The sequence below is a fragment of the Mustelus asterias genome, chromosome 18 (assembly GCF_964213995.1).
Source record: "Mustelus asterias chromosome 18, sMusAst1.hap1.1, whole genome shotgun sequence".
In the NCBI taxonomy this organism is placed as follows: domain Eukaryota; kingdom Metazoa; phylum Chordata; class Chondrichthyes; order Carcharhiniformes; family Triakidae; genus Mustelus; species Mustelus asterias.
In genome coordinates, this window is record NC_135818.1 from 84,734,815 (window position 1) to 84,756,380 (window position 21,566).

Below are 21,566 nucleotides of genomic sequence, written 5' to 3' on the forward strand. Positions count from 1 at the left end.
TTTACAACCCTCTGAGTGAAGCACGTTCTCATTTCAGTTTGAAATGACCGGCTGCTTATTCTGAGACTGTGCTTCTGTGTTTTAGATTCCCTGACGAACACAATTTCAAAGGTACTGCATAGTTTATAGAATCACAGAATAGAGTCCCTACAGTGCTGAAGGAGGCCATTCGACCCATCAAGTCTGCACTGACCACAATCCCACCCAGGCCCTATTCCCATAACCCCCATTCATTTACCCTACTAGTCCCCCTGTCACTAAGGGGCAATTTTGCATGGCCAATCAACGTAACGTGCACATCTTTGGACTGTGGGAGGAAACTGGAGCACCCGGAGGAAACCCACGCAGACACATGGAGAATGTGCAAACTCCACACAGACAGTGACCCGAGGCTGGAATTGAACCCGGGTCCCTGGCGCTGTGAGGCAGCAGTGCTAACCACTGTTATTGTGCAAAGCATGGTCTAAAACTTGCCAAGGTCAAACCACATATCATCTAATTTACCACGTGGACGTACCAGAAACGCCAGAGAATTTTGCAGAAAATGCTCGCATGTTTTGGAGGTAATGTGTGTGTTCTGGGAGTTGCTTTGCATCTTTTTAACCTCACTTTTATTCCACAGCTGAATACAAAATGAAAATGTAAAGAGTGGTGCCGAATCACCGTATGTTAACCTGCATGCAGCCAGATCTGGGCCAGGGTCATCCAGGGGTGCATCGGCCCCTGTTTCGGCATACTGCTCTGCAAGGATGAGGCCACCTCTGACAGTGCTTGCTCCACTCTCGAGGCTGCGATCGATGTGGCGTGCACCGAACCTGCAGTGATGCAAGAGAAACGGACATCATGAACAGCGAACACCAGGCCAACGTTTAATACGGACTCAAAACAGACGCACTAACAAGACGGTACAGTACTTCACATCATCAGACTCAACAACCACATACTGAAGCAGCCCTTCACCTGCCAATCTAAGCAATCCTTTGTGATGTATCGGGGGCTAATGTGCATGATAATCTGCCTCTTTGGATCAAGCTTTCAGTCATCTGTCCTAATATCACATTATGTGGCTCACTGATGAATTCTGACTGATGAAGCTTCTGTGAAGGGCCTGGGGATGTTTCACTATGTTGAAGAAATTATACAACTGCAGATTGTTGTTACTTAATCAGGATTTTTTTTTGTATTTCAGCTGAAATTGCACTGAGCTAGAAACTAAAAGGTTTTAGTGCTGTATTTTATTAGCTCACTGGAATAATGCTAATTAAATTTTGCTAAAAACTTGTACAATTTCATAAAATAGAATCCTCACAGTGCAGAAGAGGTCATTCGGCCCATTAAGTCTGCACCGACTCTCTGACAGGTTATTTTACCCAGGCCCTCACCCTATCTCTGTAATCCTAACATTTACCATGGCTAATCCACTTAACCTACACATCTAGGGACACTATGGGGCAATTTAGCATGGCCAATCCACCTAACTTGCACATCTTTGGAGTGTGGGAGGAAACCGGAGCACCCGGAGGAAACCCATGGAGACACGGGGAGAATGTGCAAACTCCACACAGACAGTGACCCAAGTCGGGAATCGAATCCGGGTCCCTGGCGCTGTGAGGCAGCAGTGCTAACCACTGTGCCACCGTGCCGCCCCACAAATAAATATAAATTATAAGTTATTTAGCAAATAAATTATGAATGGACATAAACAAGATGCAGCTTTTGAAATTGAGTGCAACCACAAATGAATAGACTGTCATCTACAGAATGAGATTAATCACTGGTTCCTGATGGTATCAAACCTACTCAAGATTTGCTTTCAGCTAAAGCTTTTGATTGGATCACAATGAAAGTAAATTGCTGTTGAGCCCAGCAATATGCCAGCTTAACTGGATTTATTCTTGGCTAATTTCACATTTGGTTAACAGCTGCCTACACTGCCTCTGTGTATATATTCTGATCAGTGTGCAGTTTTGCTCCAGGTACTCCTTTAATGTGGACCGGTTTTAGACTGATGTGAATGGTTGGTGCAGAATTCTGTTGTCTCCACTGCTCTCCTTAGCCTGAGTTATTTTCCTTTTACAGCATTAGTAAAGTTTAAAACCCCCCCATGTTGGATTACCCTTCATTAGGACTTTACGAACATCATAAGCGTTACACTGTTTGCACTTGCACCAGTTCATACTGGGTGAAATTCATTCCTTGAGATGATTTTATATTCAAACCCAAATCTAAAACTCACTCAAAACTCTTGCGAGCCTGTGAACTGGCTGCTCTTTATAAGCTGGTCATTCCCTCAGTGTACAGAATGGTTTTGCTCTCCTTGCTTATTGCATGTGTCTGTCACTTTTGTGGTTAAGTGGATACGCAATCTTCACAGCCTCCCACAGGGGTCCCTGATGTGGCAACTAGACCAGCGAATGGAGTGGAAGGGTGTGTATTAATAATTCTGGCAGCACCATCTGTTATTTACCCCAGAGTGACGCCCTGCTGGAGAACAGACATGTCTGTCGTCGCCTGCCCATCAGCTCGAGCCCACAGTGTGCATTCATGTCGAGAACTTAAAACAGGGTTAAAAATCCAACAGAAAACGGAGTATCTTATCGCCAGTGAATGTTTCATGGCAGGTTTACAATCAGATTTTTAAAAATCACAAACACCAATGGCAAGGTATTCAAAATACTTTTAATCAGGGGACCACAGCCATTCAGGTGGGCTTTACCTTGGGTAATAAGATATTGTGTAGAAGCTGAAATGTAACCTCTTGGGCAGACCTTGATTTTGTGCGATAGTGTAAATTAGCTGACTGAGTCAGCAGTCTGTTTTCTATCTCTCCCGATCATTAGAGTCAATTGAAATTAAAATGGGGTGAGACTGAGCTGCTGACTTACTGCCACCTGCTTTACACTACCACACAAGAGTCAGAATAACCCCACTTGGGTCTACCCCAGTAAGCCAATTCTGAGCAGTTGCTTTGCTGAGGGAGTCTCCTGGTTGTGAGGTATGCATTTGCTTTGGGTTCTGATGAAGACTTTTCAATTTGAGCCATTAACCTTCCCCTTTCGGATGTTGGTTGCTCTGGTGTGTATTTCCAGCATTATCTGTTTGTAGTTTATGATTCTTTCACTGTTCAGTAAGATTTGAAACTTACAGGTTTAGCATTAAGACTTTGTTTTTAGTCTAGTCTCAGGTAAAAGTGAGATCTGCCTTGAAACCACTAAAGTTTAAATATCAATCAGAAGCTATGCAATAAAAAGAGGGAACATCTTATGTTAAATATTATGAAGAAAAGATATTTAAAAATGATTGCTATAATTTTTCTGACTTATTAGACTCTCACTAAAATAAACAGTTACATGATGGATTTGATACATCATGTGTATCTAATACTCCAATTGACTAAGTTACTCTGGTTATACTGTCCTACTTGCCTGGATTAACATTTCAATCAATACAACATTTAACTGCACTATTCTATTGATCGAGATCCTAACCTTACAGAGATATGACTCATGCAAAGTAAATGGACTTTAGAGTCAGACAGGCACAGAGAGACAAACAAAGCGGCTGTGTGCATATCAGCAGCAGCCCAGCAATGCTAAACAACCGCACAACATCAGCCTCCGAGCACATGCAGGGTGAGGGAAGGGGGGAGAGGGAGGGAGGACTGCGTCGCAGCATGAGACGGGCAATAGTAGCTGTATTTAATAAACTGAATCAATATCGCTGGCTGAGTGCATTCAGGTCTGGTGATAGTACAGGGCCTGAGGAGGCAGAGCACAGGATGGGGACAAACAGCCGCAGCCTTGGCTCGTAGCACTAGAACACGCTACTGCTGATGGAGAGTCAGCTTTCACATTCGAAGGTGGACGATAACGTGACTGAATCGAACCAGCAGGGCTGTAAATGAACTCTTACTTACTAACTGAAAAAAGGGTGAAAAAACCATGAAAGTAAGCGTCTGGAGGATTGCCTTCAAACAACAAACCAAACCAGCAATTAAAATCTCATTAAAACCTCTTGCAAGTAGACTTGTGATTATTTTCAATACTTTTCAAGTGTTGCTGACCCATTCTTGAGCGTGCATTCAACCTCTGAGTAACGATGAGATTCAGGGAGGGAGTGCAGTGGATGGCAGCCACATTAGGACAATGCAGTGCCAGATTGAAATAAGGATGAATCTCCATCTCTACTGATGGCACGGGGATAAGGTTCCACACCTCTCCACCGCCTGCCCAAGTGACTTCTCTCCATGTCTAGTGACAATCATTAGATTGTTTGACTGTGAGGAGCATCAGAGCCAAATCTAAACTTGTCCTCACCTGACATCCACACTTTCTTAAAGACAGTAAAAGGGGCAGCAATTTGGATACTAGCCCATGTTTATAGCTCAGGGCGCCACTGGCTAATTGCAGCACACCCCCCTGCTTCTGGGCTGAGGTCAGCTCCACACAATCGTGGGACCGAGGGATCGAACTGGGGACATTCCTGATCTGCTCGGCTCAACAATGCATTTCGCTAGTGCACTTAGCAACACTGGGAAGCACTGGGGCTGAAATCCTTGCCCACTGTTGCAAAAATGCACATTAGGAAAGCATGTATGTGCTAACAAGCACTTCATTATTGTGGCTGGGTCACCTTCTCCAAACTGAAGGTCAGACAGGGCATTTGAAAGGCTTTTCAAAATAAATCAGTGCGCAGTGGCTGTGATATGGATCCACGCCATTTATTTAAATACAACGTCAAATACAATGAAATGCAAGGCTCTACACCACCTGATAACCTGCAGTCATGGCTCCAATGATGTCTGTTAATATGTTTCAGTGCCTTTTCTTCATCAGTAAGCTGAGACAGGGAGTGCCAGCATACTCTCCCTCTGTAAGAGGTTTCACAGCCTAGCCCAGTCCTGTGCTCACCTAATGCTGATATGTAAGCGCTTACAGCAGGGGTAATTGGGTCAGAAATGAGAATTCTGGCTAATTTTCCCCCTCCCAATCTACGGACACAAGGCCAATCAAACACTTATTGTCACGGAATCAATGTTGTCTACGAAACGTTATGCAATGGCATCTTTTAAACAGCCACAATGCTGCGTAGGTCCCCTCGTCCTCGATCTCCTGTATTCAGTCCTGCTGTCAGAAACATTTTGAGACATCAATGCCTGGTTACATCTCTGTGGGTTTCTCTCCAACTTATTGTAAAATTTCCTTTTAGGCGTCACTGGGATTTGATTGAAGTAAAAGGTTGAGTGTATCTGACATTTTCATCTTATGTCAACTAGAATGGTAAAGAACAGTCCAATTATAGGCTCTTCTCACAAACTGGGAATGTGTCTGGAGAAAGGATTCAAAGCTGCAAAACACTGAGGTAACATTACTGGTGGTCACAGGTACTTGTCGTGATGGGAAGCACTTCAAGCTGATATGGTTCATCTTAGCTACCCACCCAGTCAAACAACAATTTTCCCGCATCTTCAAATGTTTAAAGAAAATTGAAAGCATACGTGGAGAAAATTGTGTGAGGCCTGCTTTTGGGCAGGGGGGGGGTTATAATCTACACCCCCGCACCCCCACCTCCTTTCCATGATTTCTGCGTGCAGCCCCCAGCTCTTAGAGACAGTGTGATTTTCTCAAAGGAAGATGCAATGAAACAAAGGAGGCTGCTACTGGCTGTCGCTGCTGCCAATGTTGAGTGTTGAAATGGAGCACTGGAACAGGGAGAGGGCTATGTCTCACACACCTCTCAGCTCCTTTACAAAGTGCCAGCTTTCAGCTATGGTACGTCATTACCCAAACAGTACAACAGAATCACTGACATTTTGAAATGTAATAAAGGGGATACAAAATACAAGCAACCTGCAAAAAAGGTGATTGGAGCCAAGGACATCTTCACCCATGTGCCCAACATGGAAAAGAGACCATAACACGAGGATGACAGTATGTTACTGCGGGCGGCATAGTGGTTAGCACTGCCGCCTCTCAGTGCGAGGGACCTGGTTTCGATTCCTGGCTTGTGTCACTGTGCGGTGTCTGCACGTTCTCCCCCTATCTGCATGGGTTTCCTTCTGGTGCTCCGGTTTCCTCCCACAGTCGAAAGATGTGTGGGTTAGGTGGATTGGCCATGCTAAATTGCCCTTTAGCGTCAAGGGGACTAGCTACGGTAAATACATGGGGTTATGGGGATAGAGCGTGGATGGGATTGTGGTTGGTGTAAACTCGATGGGCCGAATAGCCTCCTTCTGCACTGTATGATTCTATGATTCTACCTTAGTCCCATCTCAACTCCCACCTTCAATTCATCCTGCTATATGACACAAATTGCAAGCTGATGATGTGTTCGTGGACTTCTTGCACTATACCCCACCGAAGATCTATCCCTGGGTGGACGACCGTGCAGCAATCTGGAATCTACTGCACAGGAAACAAACAGACTGCAGACGGCTGACTTTGCCTTTAAGATGTGCCATGTGCAGCCACCTTGATGGGTCAACTCAATTCACCCAGCAGGCTGTGCAAAGCAAAGAGCAATTCCAGGGAGCATTGCAACTCACCTTCTCCTCCTCTTTCCCTCCCTCGCCAATTGATTTTATACTTTCAGAGTCCCACAAATTGCTACCTGGTCAGCCTCAGGAGCCCGAGACCTCCAAGAAAGAAGCATCGCTGCTTGGATCTGACACAAGCTCACAACCTGGCACTCCACAAACATCAGAGGCTAATACAGAGTCAGGATCTGCACGAGAGAGTCATCACAAAGGTTTTGTTTGATGCCCAGTTGATATATTTTTTCCTTTGGGTTGCAAGCAGTAATACCCAGTCTATCATTCCTGGCGACTCCAGGTTAATCCTGGAAGATTGGCAACACTAAAGGTGGCAGATTAACAGCATTACTTAAGAAGTGTGTTGGCACAACATCAATGCGCATTGGCTTAAGTGTGCTCTGTTCCAATGCCTATTGCTGTCTGTGGCACTAAAACTCCAAATGACTGTGCGTGGGCTGCATACAGCCTGATGCTTGGCAACCTGTGCTTTGAATCTCAGGCACTCGGTGCAATCTGTGCTTACGTTTCTCATTTGAGTTTTGCAGAGCCGGGTGACTGGAACTGGCGGCTTTTAGCAGCTGCACCACCACTCCTGGGCAGAAGGGTGGTGATTGGCTAATTCATCTGTCAATCATGCTTGATAAGCACATTGCTGTGAACAGCTGGGATTGGTTTCACGACTGTAATTTTATATTACACAACTGTCCTCCCCCATCACTGCATTCCGCTGCAGAAATTGTTTATGATTTTACTTGGAAACTTTGCTGTCGTTTCAATCATTTGCTGTAGTTCATATGAGTTTCTTTTAAATAGAGTCTGTGGACTGTTTGCTGCAGCGAGCTCTTTAAACATCCTCAGCTAAGTAAACGGACTTGTCTGCAAAACATACTATTTCCTGCAAGTCTTCCTTATTGGCGAATGTGATGTGACTTATTGGCTGAGACATCAGTATCAACAGGTACTCTGGTTTACAGCACTGCACAGATCAATCCTGAAGCTGGTGCCCACCGTAGACACCAGCATCCTGACGTCTCTTCCCAAGATGGATATCAGCAAACGGTAATCAAACAAGAAATAAAATTAGAAAATGCTGCCAACACTCAGCAGATCTGGCAGCATCTGTGAAGAAAGAAACAGGGGTAAGAGACAGAGTTAAGATTTCTGGTCAATGACCTCCATCACCGGGGATGTTAACCACGCACCTCTTGCCTGATCTGCTGAGCATTTTGCTTAGATTTCAGATTTCCGACATCTGGAGTATCTTGCTTTTGTATTAGTAACCACAGTAAGAAGTCTCACAACACTAGGTTAAAGTCCAACAGGTTTATTTGGAATCATGAGCTTTCAGAGCGCAGCTCCTTCATCAGGTGAATGGGGATCAGATGAAGGAGCAGCGCTCCGAAAGCTTGTGATTCCAAATAAACCTGTTGGACTTTAACCTGGTGTTGTGAGACTACTTACTGTGCCCACCCCAGTCCAACGCCGGCATCTCCACCTTATTAGTAACCATGTAAGAGATTGCTGTGCACTCATGTCACAAAATGTAGGCCACTCCCCACCCCACCCACACACACAATGGGAGAAACAGTTGCCTCTTGCATATAAATGTGGGTTCAGTCCTCTAATTGGGTTACAAAGTACAGTCCCCTCAGGTTGCCATCTTTCACTTTGAGCACATTAAATCATTCTCACTCACTTCTACAAAAGTCCCAAGGTATCTTTGTGATAACTAATTCCATTCAATATTTGCACGCTTCTTCATTTCAGTGTGACTGCACACATATGCCACAGTCAAGTCTTCTGGGATGAATAAGAAGCAGCATTAATTTTTCTAGGTTTCTCTCTGTCACTGCTGCTTATGTCAGACTTGGGAATTAATAAACAGGACAAATTTATGCAGGTCTTGTACAATAATGAAACTGAACTCAAATCCATTTGTCGGAATGAATAGTCCTGTTTTTCAACAGGCACACAGTCAGAGATGCGTCAGAGCTGGCAATGACCTGCAATAAATATCTCCCACAAAGTGAAACTAGCTAGATAACTTTAAAGTGTCAAAGTCTTATTAGTCTAATGAATGAAGGCACCGATCACTTCCATGGCTGGCTGGACTTATGTTTGTGGCCCTAGAGGAGCAGTTCCCACTGGGGCAATGGACCCCACCTTTCTATAATAACAGAGATCCACTCATACTGTTCCGGAGGGAACCAGAGGCAGGTGAATTTGATCTGAGGATCGCTGTTGATAGCTGATTTGCTCTTGACAGTGATTATTTTTGTGTTTGAGTTGCAAAACGGAGGCATTTTAAAAACACACTGAAAAAGCAACTGAGCAATATCAGGCATTTTAGATGCCCAAGTGACTGGAAACTAGTCCTCCAGCCAAACAGCAGTCCTAATTCCATGGCACTCATTGAAGCAAAGCAGGAAGTTCCCCATTCCAACATTCATTCCTCAACCAACACAGATTGTCTGAACTTTTTCCACTTGCTCTTTGTGGGGCCTGGGGTGAGCAAGTTTGCTTCTCCATCAGTCTAACAGGAATGACTTCACTTCAGAAACAGTCCTTTGGCTGTGAAGTTTTGTCTGGGAGGCCCCTGGTCTGTGACGCAGTTTCTATAAATGCAAATTTTATTTCAATGACATGCGTCGTTGAATATCACCTAATTCAGCACTAATATGTCATTTTCTCCACTAGTTAAAAAAAGCTACCAAAAGGAAGATGTGCAGTTTGAAGGAAAGTGGAGGATATCTGAGCAATAGTCTGGCATTTTATTTAATTAAAATTTTGATTAGACTGTGAAACTTGCTACCATGAGTAGTTGAGGCAACTATTGTAGAGACATTCAAGGGGAAGGTTAATAAACACAGGGAGGAGAAGGGGTTAGGTTGGAAGGTTATACTGACAGAGTTATAAGAAGAAAGGTGGGAAGAGGTTTGTGTGGAATATTAACATTAGCATAGGCCTATTGTGCCAAATGACCTGCTTTGGGCCTGTAAATGCTGTGTAGAATTGTTGGTGAGAGTGTTAGTGCGAGAAAGGCATCATAGTCTTCCCCAGTCCATTTCATAATTTTAAAGCTGGATTTAAAGCCAATAAATGATTGTTACCCTTGATGGATGACAGGGTGAATTGAATGTTGATGTACTGTTCTGGGATAGTTAGATCAAAATTCCTCAATAAGTCTACTGAAATTATGTCAGTCTCTAAGTACTTCTAGTAACTGATTGGAAGAACTAGAAACACTAGCACTTTCAGCATCATGTACTTACAAAGTGTCATTCTTAGATATGGTGCTAACCGTTGCCCAAGTTGAGCATTTCACTGTTTGCTGGAATGATACTTGAACATTCTGTTTGAGTAATTAGCTCCCTGATGTTCGCTGATAGTCATTGCAACCCCATGAATTTGCAACCAGACTGTACCTTCAGGCTAAATATTAATTCCGTCATTACTGAAAAATACATTTAGTTGAGTGGATGATGCCTTTGGATCAGGGCAAGTCTTTCCCTCTTCAGTCACATGGGGAAATGGATTGGGCCAATTAAACTGAGTTGCAAGCAGGTCAAACCAGTTAATTGAAATGGGGAAAAATCCCACCATGTACACTTGGAATTATTATTTATCCTTTTTTATCAGAACACTGTTTCCCAAATACTAATAGATTACAATGCTCCAGATCATAAAAGATCTTGTACAGTGAGCGGAATCTTCACAAAGTGCAATTAGAATCTTAGCCTCAACGTATCAACATAATGTTTCCATTCACAATTCTTTACCAGACAGTTGAGGCTCCTTAATTAGTTCACAATACAGGTTCATTAATGTGAGATTAGTGTTCAATTCAACTTTGCAACTCTCATTGAGATATGTTGATTCCTCTGCCTCCTCAGATCTATCTGGACTTTAAGATATAGTTAGTCTGAATTGCTTAAAGTTGAAATGCTACCCAACTCGGAATTAAATAAACACTGTGCCAACAGCTCACTGAGGACTCAGTTGGTCCACACACTGTCCTGTGTTAGAAGCTAAGCCAGCCAAAGAAATAAAAACAGAAAATGCTGGAAAAACTCAACAGCCGGAATTTTCTGACCATTCACGCCAGCAGGAATTTCCCATCCTGCTGCAGTGAACGGAGAATTAGTCTGTCGCCAGAGTCTCTGTCTTCGCTGCAGTGGAAGTTTGGCGTGAGCAGGCAGTAAGATCACACCCCATAGGACTGGCAACATCTGTAGAGGGAGAAACCGTGTTCCAGCCATTCGCACTGCGTCGCCGCTGCCAGAGAGGATGGAAAATTGGGCACTCAACCAAATCTCTGTTCACTGCAGTGAGGCAGGAAAGTCCGCATAACTCTTCTTCCGAGTTAGAGAGAGGGGGAAATGTGATGGATTTAATACTGTGTAAGTGGGGTTAAAGCAAAACAGAAGGTCAGGGTCACCTATCCCAATGCGGAGTTAACTGACCTCAGCTTAGTAGTAAAAGTGTTGTGGCTATTGGCCTTTTTTGCCTTGGGCTTGCGATGGGGAGTCGGTAAAAAAAAAGGGGTCGGGGGGGGGGAGGAGAGAGAGAGAGAGAGAGAGAGAGAGGGAGAGAAGAGAGAGAGGGCGGAATTCAGCATGGATTGGAGGGTGAGTGGTGTTAATGTGTTGTGAATATTTGAACAATGCAGACCAGTATGATGCAAATGTCTGATTCCCTGTGTGTATAGGGGGGTTATCTGATCTCAGACAGGGCAGCTACAATTAGCATTAGTTCCCTATGGGCAAGGGAAGATGAAATGAAACCATTCAATCATCTCCTCCCAATTCCAGCTGAAAAGTACACTTGCACGGATAGAATTGGACTTGGCCCTGACAACCCCAATGGGACTTAATTGCCTGCAGACATTCACAGCCAAGGTACATGTATTAACAATGGCCACCTGGGTGAGGGGTTGGGATGCTCATAGTGTCCATGCAAATTCATCCAGCAAAAAATGTACTTTGGAATAAGCACAGGAAAAAGTTTCCGTAGATAGCAATCTGAGTGTTTCAACAGTAAATGTATTACCCTATGTTTAACAGCAGCTTTGAGTGGTTGTAAAATGGGCACTCTGTTCTCAGAACTGAATCAAATCTAATCTACAACTTCCTGTTATTGCCAAACAAATGGACTCAGTTTTCTGCTGGAGCTTGTGAAAAACCTTATCACTAATGCATCATAAATTCTATTTTTCCCCGTGGTAATTGCATCTCCTTGATTTAGTCCAACAAATCTGGACCATGGTTTGAAAAGGAGAATAATACAGTCCCTTTATGCAACTGGTTCAGTTCCTTGCTTGATCTAACTGCCAACACCCTTGAGTCATTCATGAAAGTGTATCCGTCTTTGCAAAGGTTCCCACCTTTCACTCCACAGGTATGCTTGACAGGACTAGCAAATGTCTCTGTCATTCCCTTCCCGCAGCTCCTAAACCAGATGAAAGTGAACTATGCAGATGTATAAAATAGAGTGACTAAGAGCATGTGAGTGTGTGTGTGCGTGCGCAAGAATGTGGCAGAGTGAGAGAGAATTTGTAAAAAAAAAGTAGATGGGAGAATGTGGGTATGTTTCTGTGACAGTGCAAGAGAGTGTGCTAACATACAGATGCATACCAGAGAGGTTGTCAGAATTGTCACAATGCCTCAGATTTCTGACGGATTTGGGATCAGTTCTGGGGATTGGTTAACAGGCAGAAAACAGAGTAGGAATAAATGGGTTACTCTTGCATTGGCAGGCTTTGAGTAGTGGGGTATTGCAAGGGTCCCAGCTGTTCACAATATATATCAATGATTTGGATGTGGGGACCACATGGTATAAAACTAAATGGGAATGTGTGTTGTATGGATGATGCAAATCAAGGGGACTTGGACAGACTTAGTGAATGGGCAAGAATATGGCAGATGGAATATAATGTGGGAAAAAGTGAGATTATCCACTTTGGTCGGAGGAATAGATGTGCAGAGTATTTCTTAAATGGTTAGAGATTAGAAAATGTAGATGTACAAAGGGATCTGGGTGTTCTAGTCATGAGGTCACTGAAATCTAGCCTGCAGATGCAGCAAACAATTAGGAAGTCTAGTGGTATGTTAGCCTTTATCGCAAAAAGATTTGAGTACAGGGGTAGCAAAGTCTTGCTTCAATTGTGAAGAACCTTGTTAAATGGCGTATTGTGTGCAGTTTTGGGCCACTTACCGTACGATAGAGGGAGGGTAACAAACATTCACCATACTCGTTCCCAGGATGGTGGGACTGTCGAGGAAGACAGATTGGGAAAACTGGGACTATAATCTCCCGAGTTTTGAAGAATGAGAGGTGATCTAATTGAAACCTCCACAATACTTAAAGGAGAGGTCAGACGTTTCCCCTGGTTGGGCTGTCTAGAGCGAGGAGACACAATTAAATATTATCAAAATAAGGGGGAAGCCATTTTGGATTGAGATGAGGAGAATTCGTTTTACTTAGAGGGTTGTGAATCTTTGGCATTCTCTATGCCAGAGGCTGTGGGGGCTCAATAATTGAACATGTTTGAAGCAGAGATTGACAGATTTTGAAATGCCATTGACATGAAGGGATATGGGATAGTGTAGGTAAAAGGCATTGAAATGGGTGATCAGCCATGATCATGTTGAATGATGGAGCTGGCTTGATGGGCTGAATGGGCTACTCCTATGTTCCTAATGTGAGGGAAAGGACGTGTGAGACTGTTTCTAATTGTTTGAGGGGGAGTGTGTGTCAGTGTTTGGCATGGAAACTGGATTCAGATACTCATTTTTAACCCTTCAATGTTTTCTTTCCCATCCATTTTCATTCTTCCTTTTATCGAGCGTGTTCCAGATTTCTCTTGCTTCATTTGTTGCAAGTTCAAAGACTGCAGAGATGCTTAGCTACAGAATTCTCAAAGGAGACAGCAGTTAGTAAGCCCCGAAATTCAGCAAGACAGGATTCAGACTCACAACGATATGACAGGAGGAGGACAGGAAAGACAATTTAGCAGGCAATATATCAAGAGAGCTGAAGGGATATTGAGTTCATCATTAATATTGTTAGAAACTTGGCAGCATAGTGGGTTTAGTTGGAACGTGTTGAAATACGAAGGCGATGACTAAAGCAGTGATTCTTTCTGACAGTTGGGCCCTGAGAGATTGAAGTACATGGGCGATTAAGACAAGTAATCAGACAATATACAGTTGAGGCTGGAAAGGCACTGCAGCAGAAAACAAGGGGACAAAGAAAGAACTTTCATTTATGTGGCACTTTGGGAGGCTGAGAACCCTCCAATTGCTTCAAGATATACTACCCCAGAGCAACTTGCCCAGGCACCTTTGGCATCACCTTTTACAAGCTGGAAGAAAAAGAGCAGCAGATGCTAGGGAACACCATCATCTGTATGTTTCCCTTCAAGTTACACACAATCCTGATATGGAACTAGATTGCCATTCCTTCACTGCTGCGGGGTCAGAAGCTTTCCCCAACAGGACAGTGGACTGCAGCACATTGAAAGCTTCAAGCTTTTAGGTGTCCAGATCACCAACAACCTGCCCTGGTCCCCCCCATGCCGATACTATAGTTAAGAAAGCCCATCAACGCCTCTACTTTCTCAGAAGACTAAGGAAATTTGGCATGTCAGCTACAACTCTCACCAACTTTTATAGATGCACCATAGAAAGCATTCTTTCTGGTTATATCACAACTTGGTATGGCTTCTGCTCTGCCCAAGACCACAAGAAACTACAAAAGGTTGTGAATGTAGCCCAATTCATCACGCAAACCAGCCTCTCATCCATTGACTTAATCTATATTCCCGCGGCCTCGGCAAAGCAGCCAGCATAATTATGGACCCCATGCATCCCGGACATACTCTCTTCCACCTTCTTCCGTTGGGGAAAAGGTACAAAAGTCTGAGGTCACGTACCAACTGACTAAAGAACAGCTTCTTCCTTGCTGCCATCAGATTTTTGAATGGACTTACCTTGCATTAAGTTGATCTTTCTCTACACCCTAGCTATGACTGTAACACTCCATTTTGCACTCTCTCCTTTCCTTCTCTATGAACGGTATGCTTTGTTGGTATAGTGCGCAAGAAACAATACTTTATGTGACAATAATAAATCAAATCAAATCAGGAAGGCAGCTCACCACCACTTTCTCAAGGGCCATGAGGGATTAGCAACAAACGCTGCCTTTGTCAGCGATGCTTGCATCCCATGAACGAATTAAAAAGCAAATGAATTACTTCTGTAGTTTAGTTACCCTTTTACAGATAAACTTGAATGAAAATAAGAATTTGCATTTATATAGCACCTTTCATGACCTCAAAATGCCCCAATGCAATTTACAACAAGTACCATCTAGTATAGTCACTGCTGTAATTATTTCCGCACAGTAAAATCCCAGAAACATCAGTGCGATAAATAGAACATAGAACATTACAGCACAGCACAGGCCCTTGATGTTGTGCCGACCAGTGAAACCAATCTAAAGCCCCTCTAATCTACACTATTCCAATATCATCCATATGTTTATCCAATAACCATTTGAATGCTCTTAATGTTGACGAGTCCACTACTGCTGCAGGCAGGGCATTCCACGCCCTTACTACTCTCTGAGTAAAGAACCTACCTCTAACATCTGTCCTATATCTCTCACCCCTCAATTTAAAGCTATGTCCCCTCGTGTTAGCCATCACCATCCGAGGAAAAAGGCTCTCACTATCCACCCTATCTAATCCTCTGATCATCTTGTATGCCTCTATTAAGTCACCTCTTAACCTTCTTCTCTCTAACGAAAACAACCTCAAGCCCCTCAGCCTTTCCTCATACGATTTTCCCACCATACCAGGCAACATCCTGGTAAATCTCCTCTGCACCCTTTCCAACACTTCCACATCCTTCTTATAATGCGGCGACCAGAACTGTACGCAATACTCCAAGTGCGGCCGCACCAGAGTTTTGTACAGTGACAATGGTGACATCATAAGTTATGGAGTGTGGGAGGAGGGGGGATTAACAATGAGAAGGCTGGGATAGCTTACTCTGGAAGTGACAGGGGTAGGAATAATGGGGTTCACTGGTGACTGGATGGAGATGGACAATATTACAGAGGTTAAAGTAAGGAACTTGGTGATTAACAGCAAATGGGGGCTCAGAACTGATTCGTGGCTCAAAAGCTTTTCCAGCATTCTCTGTTTTACTTCAGATTTCCAGCATCAGCATTATTTTGCTTTTAGTCAGTGAATGGTCTAATTGAGCTTGGGGCAGTGGCCAGGAAGTAGCTTTAATTCACAGGCAAGAGAGGGGAGTTTGAGACAGGCAACAGAGTCAACGGGTTCAGAGAAAGCTGCGACTCATCAATGTTGGACAAGCAGGGTCGAGGGCTTCAAGTTTTTAGGTGTCCCGATCACCTACAACCCGTCCTGGTCCCCCCATGCCGACACTATAGTTAAGAAAGCCCCACCAACGCCTCTACTTTCTCAGAAGACTAAGGAAATTTGGCATGTCAGCTACGACTCTCACCAACTTTCACAGATGCATCATAGAAAGCATTCTTTCTGGTTGTATCACAGCTTGGCATAGCTCCTGCTCTGCCCAAGACATAATAAATCAAATCAAAAATCAGTGTGACAACCCAGAGGGAGAGGTCTGACGAAGGTCGTAGCGAGGTGGAATTGGGAAAGAGTCCACATCCAATGGATTACTTTATGCAATGACTGTTGTTATGTAGGCAACATATTCGTTTGCACCGGGAATTATACCGGGAAGCTGGGTTATTAAAGGTACACTTTTAACCTAAGAAACTCTTTCGTCAAAATCAAAAGTGATGGGGAGAGGAGGAATTTGAAAATATCTCTCAAAGAACTGACCTCTCTTCACTTTAAAAGGGTATCATTGGACCTGATTCAAGAGTTGCAATTATGATGATCCAGTTCAGGGCTGTTTGGTATTTTCACCAATCTGCAGATATCAAGTGTTTTTGTCTGAGGAAGTTGTCCCCTGGGGTCTGACAGGAATATTAGCCGGCACCTGAAATTGACCCACATTGAGATATTGGTACAAGTGACCAAAAGCTTGGTCAAAGAGGTCAGTTTAAAGGAGTGACTCAAAGGAGGAAAGAGAAGTGGAGAGGTTTAGGGAGGGAATTCCAGAGCTTTGGGCTTTGACAGCTGAAGGCATGGCTGCCAATGGTGGAGTGACACAAAGTGGGGAAGTCCAAGAGGCCTGAAATTGGAGTTTGCATTCAGCTGTTTCTAATACAACTGCCATGATATATGAGTGAATGTACAGCTGGAGAATGCACTGTCCAGACTCCTGAGAGACTATTTCTGCAGAGGCATGTGTATGAACTGTTATAAAGGAACTGAACTGAACTGGTGGCGTTTATCCTGCTTCTCATGAAAACACAAGTTCTCACATTGGGTCCCACCTGACCTTCCCCATTAACTAACTATCAGTTTTGCCCAAGCTTCCCATAATGCTTTTACTTTCTTACCCACTGCTAAGAACTATGCGAAAGTAACCCACCAGGGCTGGTTTGGCTCCTTGCCAGGGTTACAGCAACCCTAGCTTACTCCCATCTTGCTGGACTTTAACCTGATTGTCTCAATTTCCTGATTGCTTAGGGTTAATGTTTCCATTGAAGAGGCCTGAAATGTTCCGCCATTCCCACCCTCACTACCTTTGAACGCTGCTGGGTCTGTTTCCAGCATGGTTTCCGGTTTTGTTTAGAATTTCAGGGATAGGCAGTACCTGCTTTGCAGTGGCAGGAAGTAGCTTTGAGAAATGTCAGATGGCAGGAAAGCAAAGAGAGCAGAAAGTCAGCCAGTGGCAAGTACCAGAGTTCAGCATTCCTCACAAAGAATTACGCAATGGTAGCAATAAGAGATAACATTATAACCTCTGATACATAAAGGGCCAATTTTCCAGCCTCCCCCTTGGGTTTTTCGGTGGCGGCTCGCCACTGGGTGCCGGTGGGAGCTTCCGGTCCTGCCGATGTCTATGGCGCCTTTTGTGTCTTGCCCACCCTGCCATCGGGGACACTGCAGGGAATCATCTTTGGCAGTACTGGAAGATCCTGCCAGCGAGAGGGACTGGAAAATCCTGCCTAAAGACTCCCAGTGTGGAAAACGTGGCGATGCATTGTTGGTTAAAATTCGTCAATTAGAGTTCTTCAATGGTCTGAGTTAGAAAGTTCATTGTTTCGTGTGGAACTGAGCCAGCAAGACTCCAGGTTTGATCCTTGTGCTGAATTTTGATCTTGGAAGTACTGTAGCCAGTCAAACTACCCTTAGTCAATGTCATGGGATGCAGCATTTTTGATAAGCCACTCTCCCAAGTGCTATCCACTAAACCCCTTCTGGAGAACATGCTGGCATTGGAGGAGGAGCAAGAACAGGTTAGAGTGTGATGTGTCTCCATCCCCCAATAAACCACCACTGAATGGACTGTCATTCGGCTTAGGCACAGATATACAAATAGCCACTAGAGTGATACAAGGAGGTGTGCAGGGCACCTCAGGCTTGTACCCCAGCACAAGTAAATGTTACTGGGAAAGTGAGCAGGAGAGAAAAGTACACAAGGGGAAAAAAATTGAAAATAAAGATTACCTTAGCGAGTGTACAGGGGAGATTTACTAGAATGTACCGGTGAGTTATGATGGTCTGGAACATACTGCTTGAAAGGGTATCGGAAGTTAATTCAATGCTGACTTTCAAAATAGAACTGGATAAAAACTTGGAAAGGAGAAAAAAACAGCTGCAGATCCATGAGGAACGAGCCAGGGAATGAACGAACTGCATAGCTCTTTCAAAGATCCGGTTAAGGCATGATGGCTTCTGCATTGTGCAGAAGATTTACTGGGAGCAGAGCTGTGCATTTTGTAAGCAACACTTAACAGGTTAACAAAAAGGCAAGCTTGGAGGTTGCTACCACATGTATAAACTGATCTATAAAAAAAACCTCTCATTTATTTTGTACTTAATAAGCTTTTAAATTGTTCCTTTCAGTTTCCACTTGGGTTGTTAAATCCACTTTCTCTAACACAGTGCCAAACTGATTAGGTTGCAATTCTGTGTGATATGAAAGCAGCTTGTGTCACAAAGTAAACCATCAAATTACCTCTGCCTCCAACCGCAATCAATTTAAATGCATGGAGATCATATAGGGGCTTTGTCTGTTGAATGTAGGTAGCATTCTATCTTATTGCTCTCTATGGGAGCTCACACTAAGTTGACTCTGGGCTCCGATCATCTACATGAGGGATGTGCCTCTTGCTGCAGTGTCTCTGAACCATATAACAAACCGCAGAGGAGACGGAACTGGACAATGGAGTGAACTCTTAAATCAGCAACGTACCCATGTAGCTCATCTAGACCGAGACGTTAATGATTAAGGATGACAGAAGATAACATTTACCTGTCTCAGGGTCACTGAAATCGGGCAGAGAGATGGTGTTAAGGTTCCGCCTGTCAGCTATGACTCTGTCCAGTAGGCTGCTCCCTCGCCCTGAGTCACTGTAACAGATTTCAAAATTCACCACAGCATAGTAAAAGGTCTTAATTCTATTTTGTTGTTCTGTGCTAAAGAGATGGTGAGCTACAGCATTAACATGTCAAGTGTTGCACAACAAGACAGACAGATCTGCGATTTGTACAGATTTGTTGATTTAGTGCCTTTACAACCTCAGGATATTTATGCTTTCGTTAGTGAAATACTTTTTTGAAGTGCATTCACTATTGTGATGTAGGAAACATGGCAGCCAATCTGCACATCACACAGCAAGATTCCACAAACAGCAAGACAAATGACCCAACAATGTGTTTTTTTCCAAGTGATGTTGGTTGAGGGAACTCTTGGAAAGGAACATCCACCCGAGAGGGAAGATAGGGCCTCAGTTTAACATCTCAGCCAAAAACTGCCCTTTCGGCAGTACTGCATTCCGTCTGAAATACGCTGAGAAGGCCTTTATTTATTCTTTTACGGGATGTGGGCCTTGCTGATAGGGCCAGCACTTTTTGGGCAGCCCTAATTGCACTTGAACTGAGTGACTTGCTCAGCCATTTCAGAGGAGAGTTGAGAGGTAGCCACATTTGGAGTCACATGTCGGCCAGACTAGGTAAAGGGCATTAGTGAACCAGATGGGTTTTTACAATAATCAATGATAGATTCATGGTCACCATTACTGAGAGTAGCTTTCAATTTCAGGTGTAATAATTGAATTTAAATTCCACCAGCTGTCATGAACCCATGAGGGAACTCTTGGTTTGTGTGATGCACTGGGAACATGTCACGGCACATTTCTACTCCATCTGACGAAGGAGCAGCGCTCCGAAAGCTTATGGTATTTGCTACCAAATAAACCTGTTGGACTTTAACCTGGTGTTGTGAGACTTCTTACTGTGCCCACCCCAGTCCAACGCTGGCATCTCCACATCATGACCCAGAATATCAGCCATGGCCTCTTGATTTCTAGCCCAGTGACATTAACATTACACCACCATCTCCCCCTCTGGGAACCCACAACTATGTAGTAACTCCACTTGGCCACACACTTTGTCGGCCTTTCTGTTTAGGGAGCAAAAAACACACTCACTGCAGTCACTGTGGTTAATTCCCTTTCACGAGAGTGACTGCTAAATCTGTCCTCCACATCCTAATAATCAGGCCAGATTATTGAGGTTACTGGTGGAGAACGGAAAGCTTTCTATTTTAGACACTCAGGCACTCCCAGGTCAGGTACAGTATGCTTAGTTATAAACAGAATGTTTGGTGGCTTGTGTCGTGGATTAGTTAATACTGGGAAAGGTTTCCCTCTACTTATGAGTGATTCAAGTCAGAATCAGGTAGGTTACTTCAAAACAACTTTATTTACATTATACTCATGATGAGACACTATAGTGAAGAAAGCCTCAACGTCTCTACTTTCTCAGGGGGCTAAGAAGATTCAGCATGTCAGCTGCGGCTCTCACCAATTTTTACAGATGCACCATAGAAGGCATCCTTTTCAGATGTATCACGGCTTGGTATGGCTCCTGCTCTTACCAAGACCATAAGAAAGGGTTGTGAACGAAGCCCAGTACATCACACAAACCAGCCTCCCATCCACTGACTCTTTCTATACTTCCCGCTGCCTCAGAAAAGCAGCCAGCATAATCAATGACCCCACAGACCCGGACATACCCTCTTCCATTGGGAAAAAGATACAAAGATCTGAGATCATGTATCAACCGACTCAAGAACAGCTTCTTCCCCGCTGCCATCAGATTTTTAATGGACTTACCTTGCATTTTGATCTTTCTCTACACCCGAGCTATGAATGTAACACTACATTCTGCACCCTCTCCTTTTCTTCTCCCCTGTGTACTCTATGAACGGTATGTATAGCGCACAAGAAACAATACTTTTCACAGTATCTCAATACATGTGACAGTAATAAATCAAATCAAATTAAATGAATTACTAGTTAAGTACATCCCTCTTATGTACAGACTGCTTCATCTGCTCTACAGAGTTTCCAGCACAGGACTGCTGAAGCCACTCTGACATCATGGTACATATCACTATTTCATCCCTATAGTTACAAGGGGACACAAGTTAAAAGTGAGGGGTGGGAGGTTTAGGGGGGATTTGAGGAAAAGCTTTTTTACCCAGAGGGTGGTGACGGTCTGGAATGCGCTGCCTGGGAGGGTGGTGGAGGTGGGATGCTTCACATCCTTTAAAAAGTACCTGGATGAGTACTTGGCGCATCATAACATTCAAGGCTATGGGCCAAGTGCTGGCAAGTAGGATTAGGTGGGCAGGTCAGGGCATTTCATGAGTCGGTGCAGACTCAATGGGCTGAAGGGCCTCTTCTGCACTGTTGTATTCTGTGATAACTATTAACCCATCATGTTATATTGAACCGCTTCAACATGAATAATACTGTGACATCGTTGCATTTCTCATTCAAGATGTGGAGATGCCGGCGTTGGACTGGGGTAAACACAGTAAGAAGTTTAACAACACCAGGTTAAAGTCCAACA

The 21,566-nt window shown here is 43.9% G+C and overlaps 1 protein-coding gene across 6 annotated transcripts in view; it reads right to left on the minus strand.

The window, feature by feature from the left end:
* ttc7b (tetratricopeptide repeat domain 7B) overlaps positions 1 to 21,566 on the minus strand; it is a 348,584-nt gene that overhangs the window by 143,427 nt on the left and 183,591 nt on the right. For all 6 annotated transcript variants that reach the window (XM_078234474.1, XM_078234471.1, XM_078234470.1 and 3 more), the window contains 2 exons: positions 18,961 to 19,058; positions 675 to 815 (listed from right to left, as the gene is read on the minus strand). In XM_078234474.1, the coding sequence (XP_078090600.1) occupies positions 675 to 815; positions 18,961 to 19,058 (239 nt within the window). The remainder of the gene's footprint in view (positions 1 to 674; positions 816 to 18,960; positions 19,059 to 21,566) is intronic.